At 38.3% G+C, this 19762-nt stretch overlaps 8 protein-coding genes across 8 annotated transcripts; 5 read left to right on the plus strand and 3 right to left on the minus strand.

Moving 5' to 3' along the window:
* Positions 1 to 25: 25 nt before the first annotated feature.
* Positions 26 to 2309, minus strand: LOC18012006 (probable inactive purple acid phosphatase 9). Its single transcript, XM_006395641.2, has 2 exons — positions 1507 to 2309; positions 26 to 1419 (listed from the first exon to the last, which is right to left on the minus strand). Exons 1-2 carry the CDS (start codon positions 2188 to 2190, stop codon positions 157 to 159), a joined length of 1947 nt encoding a protein of 648 aa, XP_006395703.1. The 5' UTR covers positions 2191 to 2309; the 3' UTR covers positions 26 to 156.
* Positions 2310 to 3446: 1137 nt separating this feature from the next.
* Positions 3447 to 4218, plus strand: LOC18012007 (nodulin-related protein 1). The gene has a single exon (XM_024151898.1). The coding sequence runs from the start codon at positions 3507 to 3509 to the stop codon at positions 4065 to 4067; it is 561 nt and encodes a 186-aa protein (XP_024007666.1). The 5' UTR covers positions 3447 to 3506; the 3' UTR covers positions 4068 to 4218.
* Positions 4219 to 4661: 443 nt separating this feature from the next.
* LOC18012008 (26S proteasome non-ATPase regulatory subunit 10) lies at positions 4662 to 6469 on the plus strand. Its single transcript, XM_006395643.2, has 5 exons — positions 4662 to 4951; positions 5181 to 5316; positions 5698 to 5822; positions 5913 to 6059; positions 6150 to 6469. The coding sequence occupies exons 1-5, from the start codon at positions 4754 to 4756 to the stop codon at positions 6282 to 6284; spliced, it is 741 nt and encodes a 246-aa protein (XP_006395705.1). The 5' UTR covers positions 4662 to 4753; the 3' UTR covers positions 6285 to 6469.
* A 215-nt stretch (positions 6470 to 6684) lies between these two features.
* On the plus strand, positions 6685 to 7658 carry LOC18011540. Its single transcript, XM_006395644.2, has 4 exons — positions 6685 to 6918; positions 7019 to 7108; positions 7190 to 7286; positions 7431 to 7658. Exons 1-4 carry the CDS (start codon positions 6732 to 6734, stop codon positions 7567 to 7569), a joined length of 513 nt encoding a protein of 170 aa, XP_006395706.1. The 5' UTR covers positions 6685 to 6731; the 3' UTR covers positions 7570 to 7658.
* Positions 7659 to 7667: 9 nt separating this feature from the next.
* LOC18011541 (MO25-like protein At2g03410) lies at positions 7668 to 8977 on the minus strand (the record flags this gene model as incomplete). Its single annotated transcript, XM_006395645.2, has 1 exon — positions 7668 to 8977. A coding segment is annotated over one exon (1254 nt), but the record flags the coding sequence as incomplete, so codon positions are not given.
* A 437-nt stretch (positions 8978 to 9414) lies between these two features.
* Positions 9415 to 11774, plus strand: LOC18011544 (clp protease adapter protein ClpF, chloroplastic). The gene is made up of 9 exons (XM_006395646.2): positions 9415 to 9535; positions 9640 to 10009; positions 10102 to 10161; positions 10322 to 10416; positions 10532 to 10704; positions 10815 to 10927; positions 11093 to 11138; positions 11286 to 11326; positions 11402 to 11774. Exons 2-9 carry the CDS (start codon positions 9689 to 9691, stop codon positions 11540 to 11542), a joined length of 990 nt encoding a protein of 329 aa, XP_006395708.1. The 5' UTR covers positions 9415 to 9535; positions 9640 to 9688; the 3' UTR covers positions 11543 to 11774.
* Positions 11763 to 13890, minus strand: LOC18011545 (pentatricopeptide repeat-containing protein At2g03380, mitochondrial). Its single transcript, XM_006395647.2, has one exon. It carries the CDS (start codon positions 13881 to 13883, stop codon positions 11778 to 11780), a length of 2106 nt encoding a protein of 701 aa, XP_006395709.2. The 5' UTR covers positions 13884 to 13890; the 3' UTR covers positions 11763 to 11777.
* Positions 13891 to 15068: 1178 nt separating this feature from the next.
* LOC18012175 (protein O-linked-mannose beta-1,4-N-acetylglucosaminyltransferase 2) lies at positions 15069 to 17253 on the plus strand. Its single transcript, XM_024151119.1, has 2 exons — positions 15069 to 15201; positions 16022 to 17253. The coding sequence occupies exons 1-2, from the start codon at positions 15069 to 15071 to the stop codon at positions 17251 to 17253; spliced, it is 1365 nt and encodes a 454-aa protein (XP_024006887.1).
* The last annotated feature ends 2509 nt before the right edge of the window (positions 17254 to 19762 follow it).

Genomic DNA, 19762 nt, shown 5'->3' on the forward strand with positions numbered 1-19762 from the left:
TTATAGGCTCTGAACTGGACTCTAATTGCATAAAGATTTTATTATTATCGAGTAAAACTTACATATTAAAGCCTTAGAGAGGTTATTAAGGTGTACCTTGTATATAAGAATGCTATACAAAATCTGTGGCAAACAAACAAAAACAAATCAGTTGAATCATGTCTCCTCGTTCTTCACTGGGATCCAACGACCATTAGATGATCCAACTCCAGATTCTTTCTTCCTACGGCTAAAAAACCCGATAAAATACCCCAAAATCACTCCCAAAACCATCACACTTGCTCCTTCAATGTACCACAAGACTGAAAATTCAGAACCAGATCCAAAGTTTGAGTCTTTACCATCGTCACTGCCACTAATAACTTCCCCTGAAGCCAAAATCTCAACCACATCATGAACTTCTCCGTCGTGGTTCCCCACATAAGAAAGTGTGAGTCTTTCCTTATTAGCAACCAAACGAGTGTACCCAAACTCTCCTCCACGGTACATTGACCGAACAGGCTGAGGAAAGATCGGAACATCCGGGTGATTAGGTCTCGGTTCCCAAATCGGTTGCGTGTCTTTTCCAGCCATACCAATCACAAGATGAACAGGGTTTCCTTGCCAACGTTGACCACAAGTGTTGTTACTGATCGGACAAAACCTTTCGTATCTATGAACATGTCCCCATAAAGCAATCGTCACATTGTTCTTCACAAACAACGGTTCCAAATGCTCGATCATCCTCTGTCTTATCGCAGCGTCTCTGACCTTAGTGCTTGTAGTGTACATCGGTCTATGCCCTTGAACTACAACAAACGGTGTCTTGCTCCTATTAACAGACTCTAGATCACTCTTTAAGAAACTATACTGCTTCCCTCCTTTGAGAAAATCCGTCTCTGTCGAAATGTAAACGAAATGGACCGAACCCATATCATAAGAATAGTAAAGGTTTCGACTTTGAGGTCCTTGAACCATCCCTGTGGCTTCCGATGAATTTCCAGGCATGTTGAACTTAACACTATACGGTACTCCACACTCGCCACCACTATCTTTACCATATACATAAGCAGCCCAATCTGGTTTCCATGGCTGCATAGGCCAATCATACTCATGGTTACCAATGCACACATGGTATGGTACTTTAGAAGCTATTGGCTCAATCTGAGCAAAGAACTCGTCCCAAATCCACGAGTAGCCTCGCGCATAGCTTATATCTCCAATGTGTGAAACAATCGCAGCTTTATCACCACCTAGAGCTTCAATATCTCTTAAGATCCATTTCACAGTTGATAAACTTTCGTTTTCTCCACGGATAAATGTTCTGTAAGGTGTGGAACATCCCATATCTCCAAACATGAAAGCTAGAGTTTCCTCTGAGTTTTCATTTCGAGAAACAAAGCTATGAATCTCACTCCATCCTTTGGAATCACTCCCAACCTGAGCAATTACATATGTTGATCAAAACTCAACATTTTGATTTTCGAAAAACATTAAAGTTTCGAAATTTAGTGTTTAAATTTGTACCTGGTAATAGTATTTGACCCCTTCTTTCAGATTCTTCATCACGGCGTCGAATGTCCAACCTGGATCTCTCCATCCAACGGTGGAATTCGCCGGCGCGTGGCACATATGTTCCCTCTCGTACCTAATCCCACGCGCCGCAACGATGTTGTCGAGCCTCTCCTTAACCTCTCCGTATCGAGCTAATCGTTCTTCACCATCTCCTGTGACGAACATGACTCGCATCTCGTCCACCGTATCTGTGTAGCTTAAATGGATCTGCTCCGGCCGGTTAATGGCGGACCGGAAAGTTAACCGGTTTGATTCGGCAAGAAGATGACGAGTTCCGGGTAAAGGGTTATGGTCATGGTCGTTGTGTTTCGGGTTGATCTCGGATTGGGTCCAGCGGAAGATCCGGAATGAGTAATCCGATCGGAAATTTGTTAAGGGGAGGGAAATCGAACCCGATCCGGATTTCCAATTGGGCGAATCGGAAAGGAATTTGTAGCCAATGAAGTGATCGTGAGGAGATTCCGGTGGCGAGTAGATTCCTAACCAATCGAGATCAGACGGTGACTCGACGCCGGACCATTTGATCACGACGGTGTCGCCGGATCGATTGAGGGTTTGGGGAGAAACTGAAATTGTCACTGCGGAGTAAACAGAGGAAATGAAGAGGAAGAAGAAGAGAGAGTAAACGGCGATCATGATGACGGTGGCCGGTACGGTGGAGATAGTAGTTAGTCAAAAAGTCAACGTTTTTGGAGTCATTTGATTGGTGTTTTTTTTTTAGTTTGTGCTTCTGTTTGGGTTTGCTGAAAAATAAAATCACTTTAGCTTTAAGGAGTGATTATGAAGTCATTTTGAAACCAACCCTGATTTATGACTTAGCACCTTTAAAAGACTATGGTATTTTTATTTTATTTGTTTCTTTATTAAAACTAAACGTGATATTATTTATTTATTTTTGTCGCTAAGTTTTTATGAAAATAGAGTGGTCAATGTGAGAACTCGGCATTTTGGCTTGTTAAAATTAATGTATTGTCTCTGTTTCAGACACAATACTACAATGCAATGTAATAATAATAAAAAAAAACACAGTGTGAATAAAAGACTTTAGAAAAGTGAAATAATGGAACAGGGGAGATTCAAAGGGGTGACCTGAGAACACAAACACGATTGTTTCAGTGAAAAATCTTAAGGAAACCAGAGGATCTGTGTTCTCATATCACTCCTTTGAGATTTCGCCACCTGTTTGTTCTTCTATCTCCATACATTACATTACAATCTGTTTCTTCTTTTATATAATAGTTTCGTTTCCTTGGTCTGTCTTCGTTTTTGTCCCCTTCTGTTATGTCATAATAATGTCGTCACTTTGTTGACAAACAAAAAAATTGTAGGATTAGTGTGGTCATCTTCACGACATCTTGTACATGTTCGAATTCATGAATGGAATGATGATTAACCAAAGTTATTGGGCTCAGAACAAATATCTAAGATTGGGGATTCATGAGACTATTGGGCCTTTCTTCTAGTAGGCCCATATAAAACTCGTCTAAAGCCTTCTTTATTTTAAAGATTTAATTCACACCGCCGACAAAGTCAATTATAATACATTGTCGTGGCATCGGATCCAATTTCTCGTGCCACCCATCAATGCTTCAACTAACTAATCCATAGGTATTTATTATGTTCAAGCTGTAATAAATTTGAACACTAGGTCACTAGAGATTTATGAACAAGTTTATAACATATCAAAATGGGTGAAAATGTAACAAAAATGTTTATGCAGGAAAGTAAAAAATTTGTAAATGTTAATCTGTGGTGCAAGAATCGCGACTATAATTGTCTCCATTAAACTAGTGGATAAAGAAAAAGGCAAAATAAACTAGTGGACAACGAAAATAGAACTAAATTTTCTGATTTTCAATAAATATCACACCCCGGATAACTTGTTTGTTATTGTACATTTTCCAAATTCAAAACTGACAAAAAAAAAGTTTTTGCTTTGAGACAAAAGAAACATGGACTTTCTCTCCGATCAAGTAAAGAAGAAATTTTCCGACAAGAAGCCGGATAACTCAGAGCCGGAGTCGCCGAACAAGAACAACAACAAACCCGGTCACGGCGAGCCAACACATAAACCGGTTTCCAACGCAGATGCAACAACACATAGGCCAGCAACGAACGCCGAGCTCATGGCTAGTGCCAAGATTGTAGCCGAAGCTGCTCAAGCCGCTGCTCGCAGCGAGACAGACAAGCTTGACAAAGCTAAAGTCGCCGGAGCCACCGCCGATATCCTCGACGCCGCTACTAGATACGGTAAGCTCGATGAAAAAAGTGGTGTGGGCCAGTACCTCGAAAAGGCTGAAAATTATCTCCACAAGTATGAATCTTCACACTCTCACTCCTCCGGCGGTGGAAGCCACGGCGGTGTCGGTGGCGGAGGCAGTCACGGTGGTGTTAGCGGAAGCCACGGTGGTGGAGCTGGAGAACCGGCGGCTAAGAAAGGGGATGAGAAATCGGGAGGTGGCAGCCATGGGTTTGGAGACTATGCTAAGATGGCTCAAGGTTTTATGAAGTGACTAATGTTTAATTAGTACTATTCCTTAGTAATTATCTTGCATAATCACTTTTAGTAAGTTGTCGATTTCTGAATTGTTAAGTGTTTCTGTCATCTGTGTAGGGTGGAGGAATTTGCTGATGTAAAATAAAATATTATGGCCGCTAATTCTCGATATTGCGTTAATTCAAGAATTCTAAGCAAAAGTCTTATCATATGAAAATTAAGAAATGGGGATACACAAAATTATGAACCGATTAAAGTAACAGCATATGTAGTTAATAAAATTACATGATATACCAAAGACTCCCCTTATCTACATGAGAGTTTCAATTGACCAGAAGTCCGGTTCCGAATTAGACAATTGCCATCATCAAGCGATTTGCATTTCTGTACATTATATCACATAATTAAACCCAAAACTGAGCTTGAAAAGTTACAGCCTTGAGAGCTTGAGGACTACTATGTTAGACAAGTTAATATTTGCCTCCAGGCTCCAATATACGAGCCCACTATGCGAAGCCATTGGGCCTTTTTGGGGGGAAATTGTTGTTTCCTTTTTTGTAATCAAAATTAGGGGAATCATCAATACGTAGTAGATATTTAATATCTTTGGTCTCTGGGTTTTCTTTTTGTTTACACTTTCCGGATTTTCTCAATTCGAACCTTCGAAACAAAAAAGCTTTAATCAAATCCTTTACTCACGCCATGGAAATTGGAACCGATGCTCCGAAGGGACAAGAATCGAAGCAGATCAGAGACGAAGAACTATTCAAAGCTGCGGAATCTGGTGATTCTTCGTTGTTCATGTCATTATCTCCTCAACAGCTTAAAAAATCTCTGAGTTTCAGAAACGAAGACGGTCGCTCTCTCCTCCATGTCTCAGCTTCGTTTGGCCATTCTGAGGTTTTGTTCCTTTGTTCTAATACTAATCTGTAGTTACATAAGAAGCACAATTTGAATTGATCCCTAGAAAACGAAGATATTAGGAGTAAAGTTGCGATATTGAGCTGATGATTCAAACCTTAGGAAGATTTTTGACTCTAGTTGTTCACAAGTGGCTCTGAAAACCACAAAAATCCTGAGAAGAAAAACATGTTTAGATGTTTAAACCTTATGGATAAGAAATCTGCAGGTAGTGAAGCTGTTATCAAGTGGAGATGATGACTCAAATAATGTAATCAACAGCAAGGATGATGAAGGCTGGGCTCCTCTACATTCTGCTTCCAGCATCGGCAATGCTAAGCTCGTTGAACTGTTATTGACTAGAGGTTTTTGTTTGTGTAATCTTGTTTGCCTTATCAATAAAGTTGGAAAGATGGAAAATCTTTATTTCCTTATCAATAAAGTTGTGATCTTTGAAGCTGGTTTTGTGTGTGTGTGTGTTTTCTTATTCTCTTGTTTCAATTCCTCATGCGATTCAACTTCTACTCGGAATGATTGATCACTGACTATCTTTCTTTGTTATAAGATAGTCATCCATGAATTTAGGCTGCGGTAAAGTTATTGCATATATGTTCTTTTGGTTGAAGTGGGTTCTCTGAGTTACTTCTTCTACTGATTGGCTCCTGTTTCAATTCCTTTTAAGAGGTTGTTATGTAAAGCTTGATGCATTTGATGATGGTTTTCTCTTTTTTTTTGTGTGTGTTCAGGTGCTGATGTCAATGCCAAAAACAACGGTGGTCGTACTGCTCTTCACTATGCAGCTAGCAAAGGATGGTTGGAAATCGCTCGGCTTTTACTAACACACGGCGCAAAGATTAACATCAAAGACAAGGTTTTGTAGCTTAATGTCTTTTGGTTTTCCCTATTTGATGACATCTTATTGACTCGTGTTTACACATAAAACAAATTTTGTGGCTTTCAGGTTGGTTGCACTCCTCTTCACAGGGCAGCAAGCACGGGTAAGTCTGAACTTTGTGAATTCCTGATCGAAGAAGGAGCAGAGATCGATGCTACTGATAAAATGGGCCAAACTCCACTCATGCATTCAGTGATCTGCGATGACAGACAGGTAATATTCCAATGAAATCAACTTCAAAGCTGCATCTTTTCGAAATCTGAAGTCTCTTGTAATCGTTTCTCTTTGTTTACATGGGGCTAGGTTGCGTTTCTGCTTGTAAGGCATGGTGCAGATGTCGATGTAGAAGACAAAGAAGGCTACACTGTTCTAGGCCGAGCTTCCAGCGATTTCCGACCAGCACTAATCGAGGCTGCCAAGGCTATGTTTGAAGGATAAATTTACTTTTGATTTACTCGAAAACATACACTAACTTTGAGAGTCTGATTAGTTAAACTCTTTGTTCTTTCTATATCAGGAAACAGTAGAACATGATAGAGAGGATGTTCTTTATTTGTTCAACTTTGCAAGATGTTTATGCTTTTATTTCCGAAAAAAATGTTTATGAAATCATGTTCTTCTCTGGAAATTTACATGTGCATTAGTCATTAGCTGTTTATATGAACTTAAGAACTCTATAGACACAATCTTCATATAAAGCTCCAAATTATTTTCTCTTTTCCTTCAATTTATAAGCCTTAGAAACTTGAAAACAAGTGACAATGATTTTTTTTTAGTTATTATTTCAAAGGAAATATATTATTCTGAAAAAAATGCTTTTAGCTTTTCCCTTATCTCCTTGGAAGTCATTTACCCTCCTCACAAACAAAAAAAAATCTAGAGGCAATGATGCAATCCAAAATCTCAACTTTCTCTCGACCAAGCTTGAGCTTCCATGAAACAAAAGTAGTTCATCATCCTCGTATCTCTATGGCTTTATGCTCCTCAACATCATCCACGTTTCATCACCTTCTCTGCAAGTCCACCTTCCCTCTCGCTGCCTCACTCACCCTTCTCCTCTCTCCCTGTACCGGTAAGCTAAATCTCATCAATTTTTCCCAATTTATTCAATACGTATACGTAATCTCTACGTGTGTATCATCATAGTTTGTTTATGTTTGGATCTTCCTCAGCTGAAGCAGGCTTAATGTCAGGAAGTCCCGGCATAGAATCAATTCCGGGTCCCGAGTTACCAAAGCTCGAATTCCTTGACCGCTTCAATGGTACCAATTTTTCAAATTCATAATTCCTTGTAAAAAAAGAGTGTTTTTGTCTGCTTCAAGAAAAAAGATTCTTAATTGCAGCAAAAAACCAGAAGTTCTACGCTGAAAATGATTCCAGATTCAAAGAATCTCCAATTCTCAAGAAGTTGCTCGAGAATTCCAAACTAAACAAAGAAAAGTTAGTAAATTTCTAAAACTCTCACCATTATGATACACACCCATTTGGTCTCTTAGTGTTACTGATCCAAAAATGTGGATAAAAACTGTAAAAGCTCAAAACTTTGAAACATGTAACATTGGCTTTGTGTCTGGTTTGTTTTAGGAATGAAAGAGCGATTCAAGACAAATATTGTCTAAGAGGAGCAGAATGGGGAGTTGGAGATTGTTCAACCAATGGAATGACAGATGAGGAGAAAGAAAAATTCATCACAATGTTGAAAGAGAAGACTGGTGTTAAATAAAAAACTTCCAAAGTCACATTATGTATTTTTGTATGAATGCTTTAGAGAATATGAGAATCATCTATGCTAATGTTTTTAAATTTATCAAACCGAATCCAACAGGCAAAAACAAGACACCAAAAAACACACAACGTGAAAACAATCATTCATTATTTTACGGATCAGCGATTTTGAGATCCAGAAGAGAAAGTGAAGCAATCTCATTCACAACCAGTGACTTGTCAGCTTCAAACCCTTCATCTTCTTTCTCAGGTTTCAAATCAGCAAACAAACGAAGAATCTTGTTCCGATTCGCGACAAGAATCGCCACAATGTCCTCTGGTTTGTTCTCGTTCGCCACAAACAGCTTGAAGACATGAAAAGCTTCAAGCTGAATGTTCTTGGTTGGTTCTCTGAGTAGATTCATCATGATCCTCAGATTATCCAAACTGCTCACATACTTCACCATCACACCTGAGTTAGAACGATCCATCAACACATCTCCCAACAGTTTCGAAGCCTGTCTCTTGGTAAAGTAGCTTCCTTTCTCCAACAACCTCGTATTATACTTTGCGAAAAACCATTCGTGGTTCTTGGCAAGATACTCAGCTACAGTCGATTTATGCCTCGTCATAAGCTCCCTGAAGATCTTGCTCGCGTCTGTAGCTACATCGAAGTAAGGAAGCTGAACATAATCGAAGAACTTCTCCAAATTCTTCGATTCAAGAATGTACCTCGCAACAACCTGATGACGAACACATTCTTTAAGCATCCCTGTGTAATGCAAAGCCAATTCGTGATCTTGATCGATTCCTTCGACTAACGAATCGATCACATCAAGATTCGATTCGAGATACTCAGAAGCGACGAGACGAGAACCGACTTGCTGTTTCTGCAAATTCGCTACGATCTGTGTCGCGTCTTTTCTCGCTTCGAGATCGAGTTTTGGAAGAGATTTGATCAACGGACGAAGAGTGTCTTCTCTGAAAAACTCTTGCGTCAACGAGAGACAAGCTTCGGGAACAGGCTCTGCCTCGCTGTTTCCATACAGGATCGATTTGAGATCTCTGATGTTCCTGCACAATTCAGCACAAATCCCTAACCTCTTCGAGTTTCTGTTGTCGATTTCTTCATCGTTCTCGGCTAAAGCGATGAGATCTCGAGTCTGACGAACGATTTCGCCAGGAGGACGAGGCTTGTTCTTGAAGAGACCTTTGATCCTCGTGCTCCCATGGTTTCCGAGGTTTCCGCTGAAAGTGCTGAGCTTTCCGCTGAATGTAATGTTGACTTCTTCGTCGGTTGATCCGACGCGTAGATGGCTCCGTGTACGGTGGTGCTTTGACGACGGAGCTGTATCGGAGCCTCCGTGCCGTCCAGCACCACCGATCTTGGAGACACACGCACCTATTTTTGTTTTTCCCTTTTTGATTTTTTTACCGCAATCCAAAAATCAATTTTCAAAAGCAAACAAATCTCTCTGTCTATACATATGTCTCTAGGGTTTCTTCAAAGCTTTTTCAGGGGTTTCGCTGTTAATTCAACATCATTTCTCTGAAATTTTCAAAGGACGAAGAAGAAAGAGACAAACACTAAAATTGGGGGGTCTTGATTGGCTAATTTTGGCGCCCTGAAACTTCGGTCTGGTTTGTTTAAGAAAATCTTTGTTGTCCTAAAACATATATTTAAAAGGATAAAATGTAGTGTTATTAGTTAACTAATTTATATACTCTATACTATTTAGCTTAAATTGACTTTTGAAATCTTCAGCGAAATATTTGAAAACAACAAAAAATCTACTGTACAATCAAAATCGTTTATTGGGCCTCAGAGCCCAATAAGAGTTACAAAAGATATTTTATTCAATGGCTATGAGTTTCTGAATAAAGAAGGAAAAATCTGTGAGGACGAAAACTCTCCTTCGTCCCGGCGAGTTTCTCCGGTGATCGGCAGTGTCTTTCCGGCATCTACAAAATTTCACTAGCCGTTCGTAAGTTTCTCGAGTTTTGTTTCAATTACAAACTATCGTACCTTTCATATCAATTTGGAATCTCATACGAATATGCTCTCTCTGATTCTTGTTGGATTTTGTAGGAAGATTATTGGATTAGGAAGTGTGACTTCGCTTTTCATTAGAGAAAAAATGGTGCAAAGTCAATCGTTAAGCACATTAACAATCTGTGGGAGTGTACAAGTTTACAGCACATGGAGGAATCGTTTAAATCCAGCAAAATCATCAGCTTTGGTTGGTAATCGATGCGTTTCGTGTCGATTCCTTCGTAGATCATCATCTCTTAGAAGCCATTGGAAGTCACTGAAGCAAAGAAATCTGTTGAGGGTCGAAGCTAGATGGCCATTTCAAGGAGGTGACCAAGGTCCAGACCCGAGCTCTGAGCGGAGCGAGAGTGCGAACGAGGATATTTTGATCTTCTTCTTTCAGCTAGATTTGGCTACTCGTGTGCAGGTCAGAGCCTCCAAATGGGATTCTTCAGAAATTCGGATTTTTTTTTCTTTCGCGTTGAATGATCTGCTTATTGGTGTATCTTTCAATGGCAGTATGCGTTGAATGTGGAGCAGTACGACATTGCGCAACAACTAAGAGAAAAGCTAACTGAGGTATATGAAAATAATATGTTAAGATCTTTAAGTGAGACAAGTTTTCGTGAAAGTATTCAACTTTTGTTTCCAAGATGTTAGCTTTTGGTTGAACTAACCTGTATTCTTGTACTATCGAAATTGGGTAACACAACAGTGAATAACAGTCTGTGATTGTTAGGTGGAAGAGGAGGCTATAAGGCTGCAAGAAGGGAAAAGAGGATCATCATCAAAAAGTGAAGCTCAAGACAAGGGTATTAGCCTCATAAGGCTACGGTCAGTAGTTTCCATTCGGTTATCAAGACACATTTTTCAGACGTTGTCTCTCTTTGTGTGTTTTGTAAACATAGGAGTATGTCATCTTTATTTGTTCATTTTGATATAATTGCAGTGCAGATCTTCAGAACGCCATTGACAGTGAGGATTATGGTTTGGCAGCTAAGTTAAGAGATGAAATCTCAAAGCTTGAGGCGGAATCGTTAGCTGTGTCTGCGAAAGCCTTGGCTTTTGAGAATGCAAAGTATGCATTTCGTTTGGGACAGAAACTTAGACACAAAACTTTTGGTACATTGTCATGTGTATTAGTGCTTGTTTCACTTTGGTTTACATTGTCATGTGTATTAGTGCTTGTTTCATTTGGGGAACTTACATTGATTTCTCTTCGTCTGCCGTAGGTTACCGGGCTGTAGTTTGCGGGATGGATCCAGTTTGTTGTGAATCAAGCTCCTGGATAGAAGCTGCAGAGGTTGAAAAGTTGCCTCGTGGATCCAATCAACCATTTTATCAGGTTCTGGTTTCGAAGCAATGTTCCCAAAGACTTATGTTGATTGAAAAATGAAGCTAAACTAATGTTTGGAGCGTATTCAAATACATATGAACAAACTAAGACTGTTTAATTCATATCTACAGAAGAAAACATGGATATCTAAACTTTCTTGCCTATGTCTAGCAGGTTCTAGTCGATGTTCGCACACATCCAGATCTACTAGTGGCATACGGTAAGCTCTGAATTTTCAAGTCCAATATGTTTAACTCTATAATATACCCTTTGGGTCTTGTTTTTGCCTTCCATGGAATTGTCCTGTTGCACAACATTGACCAGTGAACACTTTCACTATCACCTGACAATGGATCTTATATTGCAGTTCCTGAAGACAATCTATTAGCTCCAGAGAAACCCGACAAAGTGAGCAGATTTGTTGTGATGAATTCATCCTCATTGCAACAGATTTTCACTAATGGTTGTGTGTGGTATCTGCAGGAAAGGTTTGATCATCCATACATTTCTTTTCTCTTCTATGGAGCGGATACAGCTGGAGATTTCATCCCAATCCAACAACTGCGTGAGAAGTACAACAAACCCCGGCATGAAGTTCCTTATGATTCACAAGACGAAGATTAAGATGAAAGTGGCATGTTAACCTAAGATGTCACAGTCACAGACTCGAGTTCAGACCACACAACAAAGCAAGAATCTTAGCATAGCTTAGAGCTGCTCCCTGTTGATTATATTTTATATCCTTGTAGATATAGTCAACACAACTGTTCCTGCTCCATACACTAAAACAAATCGACTTTATCCAAGAATGCTTTGTGTATATATAACCTTCTTTATTCATCCAGAAAAGCTATGACAACTAACCAACTGCTGAGAACTCTGTTTCCATTGTGCTATGGCCTGGGATCTTGCTCAGGCCTCTTTGCTTCATCAGATTTCTCACTTCATTAGCATGACTCCACCTTTCATCCGATGCATACAAATTAGATACAAGGACATAATAAGAGGCATCATCAGGATGCAAATCGAGCATCTTCTTAATCACAATCTCCCCAAGATCAAATCTTGAATGCATTCCACATCCATGGAGAAATGCTGCGAAACATCTCACGTTTGGTTGAATCGGCATCTTCTCGATCACATCTAACGCTTGCTCAAGATCACCAGATCGAGCTAGCATATCAATCATACATGTGTAGTGTTTTGTGGAAGGTGTTAAGTTATAATCTTTGTACATTGAGCTGAAATACTTCTTTCCTTCGTTAACCATCCCTGTGTGACTACAAGCTGTTAAAATAGATGTGAAGGTTGATTCGTTCGGCTTTTGTTGCTTTTTCAGCATCTCTTCAAATAGCTCAAGGGACCCTTTTGTGTCCCCTTGCTTTCCATAGCCTTCGATCATAGCACTCCATGTGATTGTATTTTTCTCCTCTATAGTATCGAAAACGATACGAGCAGATTCGGCATCCCCGCATTTGGCATAAAAGTCTAGAAGTGCAGTACCAACATGAACACTGGATGATGCCAAGAAACCCAACTTCACGGAATAAGCATGAAGCGAGGAACCTATGGCTAGAGACCCGAGGGAAGCACAAGCCGAGAAGAGACTAGCAACTGTAACACCATTAGGCGTCACAGATTCTGATTTCATGCGATGGAACAGAAACAAAGCTTCATAGACAGAGCCGTTCTGTGAAAACCCAGAAATTATAGAATTCCAAGCAACTAAATCTTTCTCCGACTCCATTTCAAACACATACCTAGCATCTCTGTTCTGGTAGCACTTGGCATACATGTGAACCAGAGAATTTGCAACATTCGTATCCCAAAGAAGACCAACTTTGATGGATAGGCCATGAACTGATTTTCCCAGTTCAGGATTCCCACCACAACCAGACAAGACGCTTGCAATGGTTACACAATTAGGCTTGATTCCAACACCCTTCATTTTCTGAAACAAGCTCAAAGCTTCATTGGCACGTCCATTATGAGTGTATCCCACAATCATAGCTGTCCACATGACAAGATCCACATGAGAATGCTCATTAAAGACTCGACGTGCATTGCTTATATCACCACACTTGACATACATATCTAGCAGAGATGTCACCAAACATGAGCTGAGCTCTATGCCGCTCTTGATCAAACAGCTATGAAACCACTTCCCTTGATGTAAAGCACCAAGCTTTGTGCAAGCCGTGACAAGGGTACCGTATGTAACTTCGTTACCCGAAACAGAGTTTTCCCTCATCAGATTAAACAGATCCAACCCTTGTTCGTGCAAGTCGTTTTTCACATACCCAGCAATCATTGAAGTCCAGCAAACCACATTTCTCAACGGAATACAATCAAACACTCTATAAGAACTCTTGATTTCTCCACATTTAGCATACATATCTAGGAGACCTGTCAACACAATGCTATCACGAACTGGCACCTTGACGAGCTGGCAATGTATCTTCTTCCCATTATCTAAATCCTGCATCTCAGTACACGCTTTCAAAGCTATCGATAAAACAATATTATCGTAACCGTGGTTCCTCATAAACCCATAAAATTTTATGACTTCCTGGCTCTCTTTGTTCTGGTAATAACAGCTGAGCATGACTTTCCATAGATAAAAATCTGGTTCAGGAATTTGATCGAACACCAAGCGAGCATCTTTAGTATACCCAAATTCACCGTACAGACTAACGAGCTTGGTGGCACACGAGATATCACCCATACGTCCATCTACCGTTAACATCCCGTGAGCTTTCCTCAGAGAATCAATGTTCGTGCACTTACTTAGCAGGCGAAAGCACGGGATCGAAGCGGCGTAATGCAGGGAAGTTGTGGACTCATCATCATTGTCTTCGGGTAAAATCAATTCCTGAATTGTTGTGAATTGAATGCATCTCTGTAGAAACACAAAGTTTCTAATCGGAGAAACCCATTGAGGTAAGAGAGAGAATGAGCGTAGCATCGGTCTTCGCCGTTCACAACTTCCCGACGGCGTGGCTCTTCCCGCCAAATCTTTTGTCTCCTCGTGTAATGAAAAATTGAAAATGATGGGCCTTGAAAATGAGCCTTTTGTTATACATGTGGTAAGGTTTAAGGCCCATCTATATACCACGCTTACGTGTTATATTCATATGTGGATCTTCCGATGAAAATACCGTCGATCAACTTTCATAGTTAATCATGTTGAGTACAACAATGAATTTAAAACTTAAAAAAAAACTCTTCTTTAACTGATTAACAGTAGATATTTCAATATATGTCAAAGTTTAATGAGATAGGACAAAAAGAGTAAATAATTATATGTTCTATTGTAGTTTTCGTATGCCTCAGAATTTCTTATTTCAAGATTCATTAAAATAATTATCAAAACAAAAAAAAAATTAATACATACAGTATTGTAAAAGACAAAATAGAATAGGATCACTCTTGTTGTATTATTTATTCACGAATCATAAAACAAAATATATAAGATACAAATATAGAGTTTAGTTTGGAAATCAAGTTGTATTGTACAAGTACGCCAAATCTTTCGAACGTATTACTAAACCTCGTTGATTGGAACATAGGTGTTGGAGAGGTTGAGAATCGGGAACGAAAGACAAATAGGAATTATGTTTGATAATTCAGACAGTTATGATTTTATGCTGATAATATGTTGTAAACGAAAGACAATAGGAATTATGTTTGTTATATTATTTACGAGTCATAAAACAATATACATAGGGATATAAATATACGGTTTAGCTTAAAAACCAAGTAGTCTAGAACTTTCTATAATTTGTTTAATAAGCCAATAAGGAGCATCCAAGTAAAAAAACATACTGTTAATTAATCATATAATTTTGTTTTTTTTTTTTGGTTTTGGTTAAAGGTTTCTTAGAAAAGTCTCGTAACGGTAGACAGTTCAAAAAAAGGAGTTCTGTATTATATACGAGAGAGTCTTTACTATGTGAATCGATATTGTCTATGTTATCGTTGTTTTCTTACAATTTTTTTCTTCCTTTACCTCCATTGAAGGATACTTAAAGCTTCTAGGGACGATATTTTTTATTAAAGTTCCAGTTAAAGAACATAGATACAATTTTATACATAGAAAAACTTCCGTATAGTTCTCATTACACCAAAAACTTCCATAACCATGGTTACCATGGTAATGAAAACGATGCGGAAGAGTTATTGGGTAGCAGCAGTTGCCTTGGTCATCTTTCTGTTTATGTATCTTGCTCTTTTCTCCTCCGTATTCGATCTCCAGTTGATTCGTTCGCTAAGTTTATCTCAAGGTATGTAAATTATCAAACCACTTCTTCTTTAGTTTTTCCGATCAAAACCCCTTCATACAAAAAGTAATAGTGTTTGTTGTCTTTATGAGGATTAAAACGCATTTTTATATTAACAACTCACAACTCAGTTTAGTAAATTTAAATCGGAATGCTAACGCAACCAAAAAAACAAAAAAAACAAATGGTATTGATCGAATAAGATATTTGTTTATTTCATTAGACTGTTTTTGATGTATTAGTGGGTAATAGTTAATACAAGTATAGATGTCATGTAATGATGTACACATTAGTATTATCAAAATTATGACAATTAGATCTCGTGTCAGTTCGGACAAATGACAATTTATTAATATTAATTTAATAGTTTTTTTTCTTTTTGTTAAAGTTTAACAGTGGGGTTTTTTTTTTTAATTCTTGAATAATAGAGTTTAGTTTCAAACTTGGCTTCTATTTTCAATATTTGTATAATCTGATGACTTTTACTTCTTTTGACTTGGCTCTATTATTTCATCTTTCTCTTAGTTTTATTTTCTTCTTCTGAGTAAATAAATAGGTTTTGATTTTTTTTTTCCTTGTTGTTGTTGTTAAACTACTGGATTTTGATTTAAAAGCCGATTAAAAAGAAACGATAACCATAAAAATGTTTCCCTAACTATAAATGTAGGGAAAAAGAAGCAGATCTCTTTTGACTTTTAATTACTTCTCAATTGACATAAAAAGAAAAAACCATAATAAATGTTTCATTTTGTTCAAACGAATACAGAAGTCCTTTTTTTTGTCAACACTAATTTCCTATTACAAAAAGGAGTTTCCTCTATAGGCACGTTACAGCAAACTTGGGAATCCAGACTAATCAAGCAGGCTCCACAAATGATGGTTTCAGCAACAATCACATGTTATCGATCCCACACTAACTACGATGTCTGTTCGATCAACGGCTCATGTAATCTCGACCCCAGAACCGGAACTATCACTCTCATGGACCAAACTTTGGCCACATCAGCACCAATTGTCGAGAAGATCAGGCCATACCCTAGAAAAACAGATCAGTGGATCATGTCTAAAATCAAAGAGCTAACATTAACCTCAGACCGATTAGACCTGACGCGTTCATGTGACATAACACATGATTCGCCAGCGATTGTGTTCAGCGCCGGAGGTTACACCGGAAACATCTATCACGATTTCATTGATGGTTTCATTCCACTTTTCATCACTGCCAAAACAGTTTTCCCCGACCGTGATTTTATCCTTGTGGTAGTGAATCATAAGAAGTGGTGGATGCCAAAATACATGGACGTTTTAGGTGCGTTTAGCAAACACAAAACCATATTACTAGACGAAGGAAATGCATCTATTACACATTGTTTCACTTCAGCCATAGTAGGCCTAATTTCACATGAGCCCATGACAATAGACCCAACCCGGATACCCAATTCCAAATCATTAGTGGACTTTCACAATTTTTTAGACAAAGCTTTCAACACAAATCTATCAACTCTCAAACTTCACAAGCCTCGTCTCATATTGGTCAGTCGATATGGTAACATAGGTCGGGTGATGTTAAACGAGAAGGAGGTCAAAGAGATGCTTGAAGAAGTTGGATTCGAGGTAATCACATTTAGACCATCGAAAACGACGAGCTTGAGAGAAGCGTATAAACTCGTAAAGTCGAGTCATGGGATGGTCGGGGTTCATGGTGCTGCATTAACACATCTGTTGTTCCTTAGACCCGGTTCAGTTTTGGTTCAGATTGTTCCGGTTGGGTTAGGTTGGGTTGCTAAAACGTGTTTTGAATCACCAGCTAAGGCAATGAAGTTGGAGTATGTTGAATATCTAGTGAATGTGGAAGAGAGTAGCTTGGTAGAGAAGTATAGTAGAGATGATTTGGTTTTGAAAGATCCGATTGCTTTTAGAGGGATGGATTGGAATTCGACTAAAATGAATGTGTATTTAAAAGAACAAGATGTTAGATTGGATGTGAATCGGTTTAGGGAACATATGAATCAAGCATACAAGAAAGCTAAATCTTTTATGTGTATGAACTGTTGATTTACGTTTATGTTTTATGATTTTAATGATTTGTGATTTTTGAGTCCTAGAATACATATGTATTTTTTTAATAATTTATATTTATTTGTGGTGTAGTTTGAATGAAATTTGCTATTATTTTTGTGAGTAAATGTGCTTGTGAATTGATTAATAATATTGAATCGATATGATTTGAGCTAAAGTGAACCAAAGCTAGACTGAAAATTCAGATTGAGACTCTCTGGTACCAATAACTTCTTGTCTTTTGAAATAATTTTTGTTGTTGTAAGAATCAGATGGTTCAATGATTTTGTAATGATTTGTACATTACTGTTGAGCTGGAATAGCGTTACCTATGTTTTTTGGTTTAATGGCTGAGAAGCCATAAATGAAAAAAAATTGATCTACCCTGCCATAAACAAGTCTAAGTGCCATAAAGCACATGATATTCCGAAAATACCCTTAATGAAAAAGGGATATGGCATTGCTGATTTTTTGTTTGTTTTTTTATATCGAAAATCAAAAAAAAAATTGAGAAATGAAAATTCTAAAATTCTAATACCAAAACCGAATCTGGTTTCTCTGAATTTCTGGGTTAACATCTTAAACCGAAATCCGAAATCGAAAATCTTTTCCCAGAAATCGTCCGATCGAATCTCCGATCCGTCTTCGTTTATTATCGCTCGGCGCGGTGCGCCGGCCTTCTCTGAACCCATGGTGTTCGCCAAATCTCGTTGCAGAGCCGTCATTTGGTAATAAGGTAACTTCTTCTACAGTTTGGGGATTAGGGTTTAGTAATCGATTTGTCAATTCCGTTCGTTTTAGGTTGCACATTGGATAGTAGAGTGGCGTATATATGTCGATTTAGTCTTCTGAGTGTTAAAATTGAACTTGTTGCCGTTGAATCGAGCTGAATCGTAGGTTTGTATAGTGAATCAGTGAGATATGGGACAACTGGTACAATTAGGTTAACTGAATGGAAATGGACAACTGGTACAATTGGGTTAACTGAATGGAAAGGGACAACTGGTACAATTGGGGTAACTGAATGTAATGGAAAAACCTGTACAATTCGGGTAACTAAATGAAATGGGACAACTGGTACAACAGGGTTAACTGAATGGAATTGGACAACTGGTACAATTAGGATAACTGAGTTGAATTGGGTTAACTGAAAGGAATGGGACAACTGGGACAACTGGGACAATTGGGACCCGGAATGTATTGGGACAACTGGTACAAATGGGATAACTGAGTTGAATTGGGTTAACTGAAAGGAATGGGACAACTGGGACAATTGGGACAATTGGGACCCGGAATGTATTGGGACAACTGGTACAATTGGGATAACTGATTGAGATAAGTGGGACAACTGATACAATTGGTACAGTTGTGAGAAAATAGGAAATATTGTTATTCGTTAATGACTTAGTTTTTTTGGTTTTGTGAACAGAAGAGGATGAGCGGCCACACAAACAACATTTTGAGTATGGAGGATGTTATTATAAGGAAAGAGAGGAGTTTAAATGGATATCAAGAAGCTCCATCTATGCTATATCATTTAAAACCTCTTTGGATGAGGTAACATATCCGATGGTTGTAGATGGTATATGCAAGAAGATTGGGGTAAACGATAGTAAGAAGAAGCTCAAGTTAAGCTACATTCCGTTGGTAGCTAAGCCACTCAATGAGTCATGTATTGTTGATGATTGTGATGTGTATGTCTATCTAACAATTGTGGATAAAGAGGGACTTAGATCTGTATTGCATGTGGAGATAATGGAAGATTTGGAAAGAGATAAGATTCAAGAGTAATGGAATATTTTCATTATCTTGGATTTCTTGCAATATTATGTATTTTGGAGTAATTTGTAACCTAAAAATTAGGTGCAACCTAAAAATTTACGTCCAAACCCAGGCAAACTACGAACAACTAGGACAACTATTTGTAACTAGGACAAAAGAAGGCACACTAGTATAAAGTGGACAATTGGTACAATTGGGACAACTGTGAGAAACTAGGACAACAAGAACAACTACGACAACTATGACAATTTGGACAACTAGGACAACTAAGACAACTATGATAACCAGGACAAACTAATTTCTTTAAATTACTAAACATTAAACAAATACAGCCCTAAACCCTTAAATACTGTATACTCAACGACTACCACTAAACACTAAAATAAACCCATTATTTTCTGAAAATAAGATATACCATTTGTGTTTCTAATGAAATAACCCTTATGGTATAAGGCATTCTTTGACAATGGTTTCCATCTTATAAGAGGTTAAACGTAAAAATATGGGAAATACAAAAGTATGGGCGCGAAACCCTTGGGGCAAGTATAAAATGTTCAAGGGTTAAGGGGACAACTAAAAAAAGAATGTTCTTCTTAAAGGACAACTGAAAAAACTTAAAAATCGTCCAAAGGACAACTATGACAATTTTGGGACAACCGGACAACTAGGTACAACTATGATGTCAACAGAAAATGCACGTGTGAGAATGGCGGCTGAGGATAAT

The sequence above is a fragment of the Eutrema salsugineum genome, unplaced genomic scaffold, assembly GCF_000478725.1.
Source record: "Eutrema salsugineum unplaced genomic scaffold, Eutsalg1_0 scaffold_6, whole genome shotgun sequence".
NCBI lineage: Eukaryota > Viridiplantae > Streptophyta > Magnoliopsida > Brassicales > Brassicaceae > Eutrema > Eutrema salsugineum.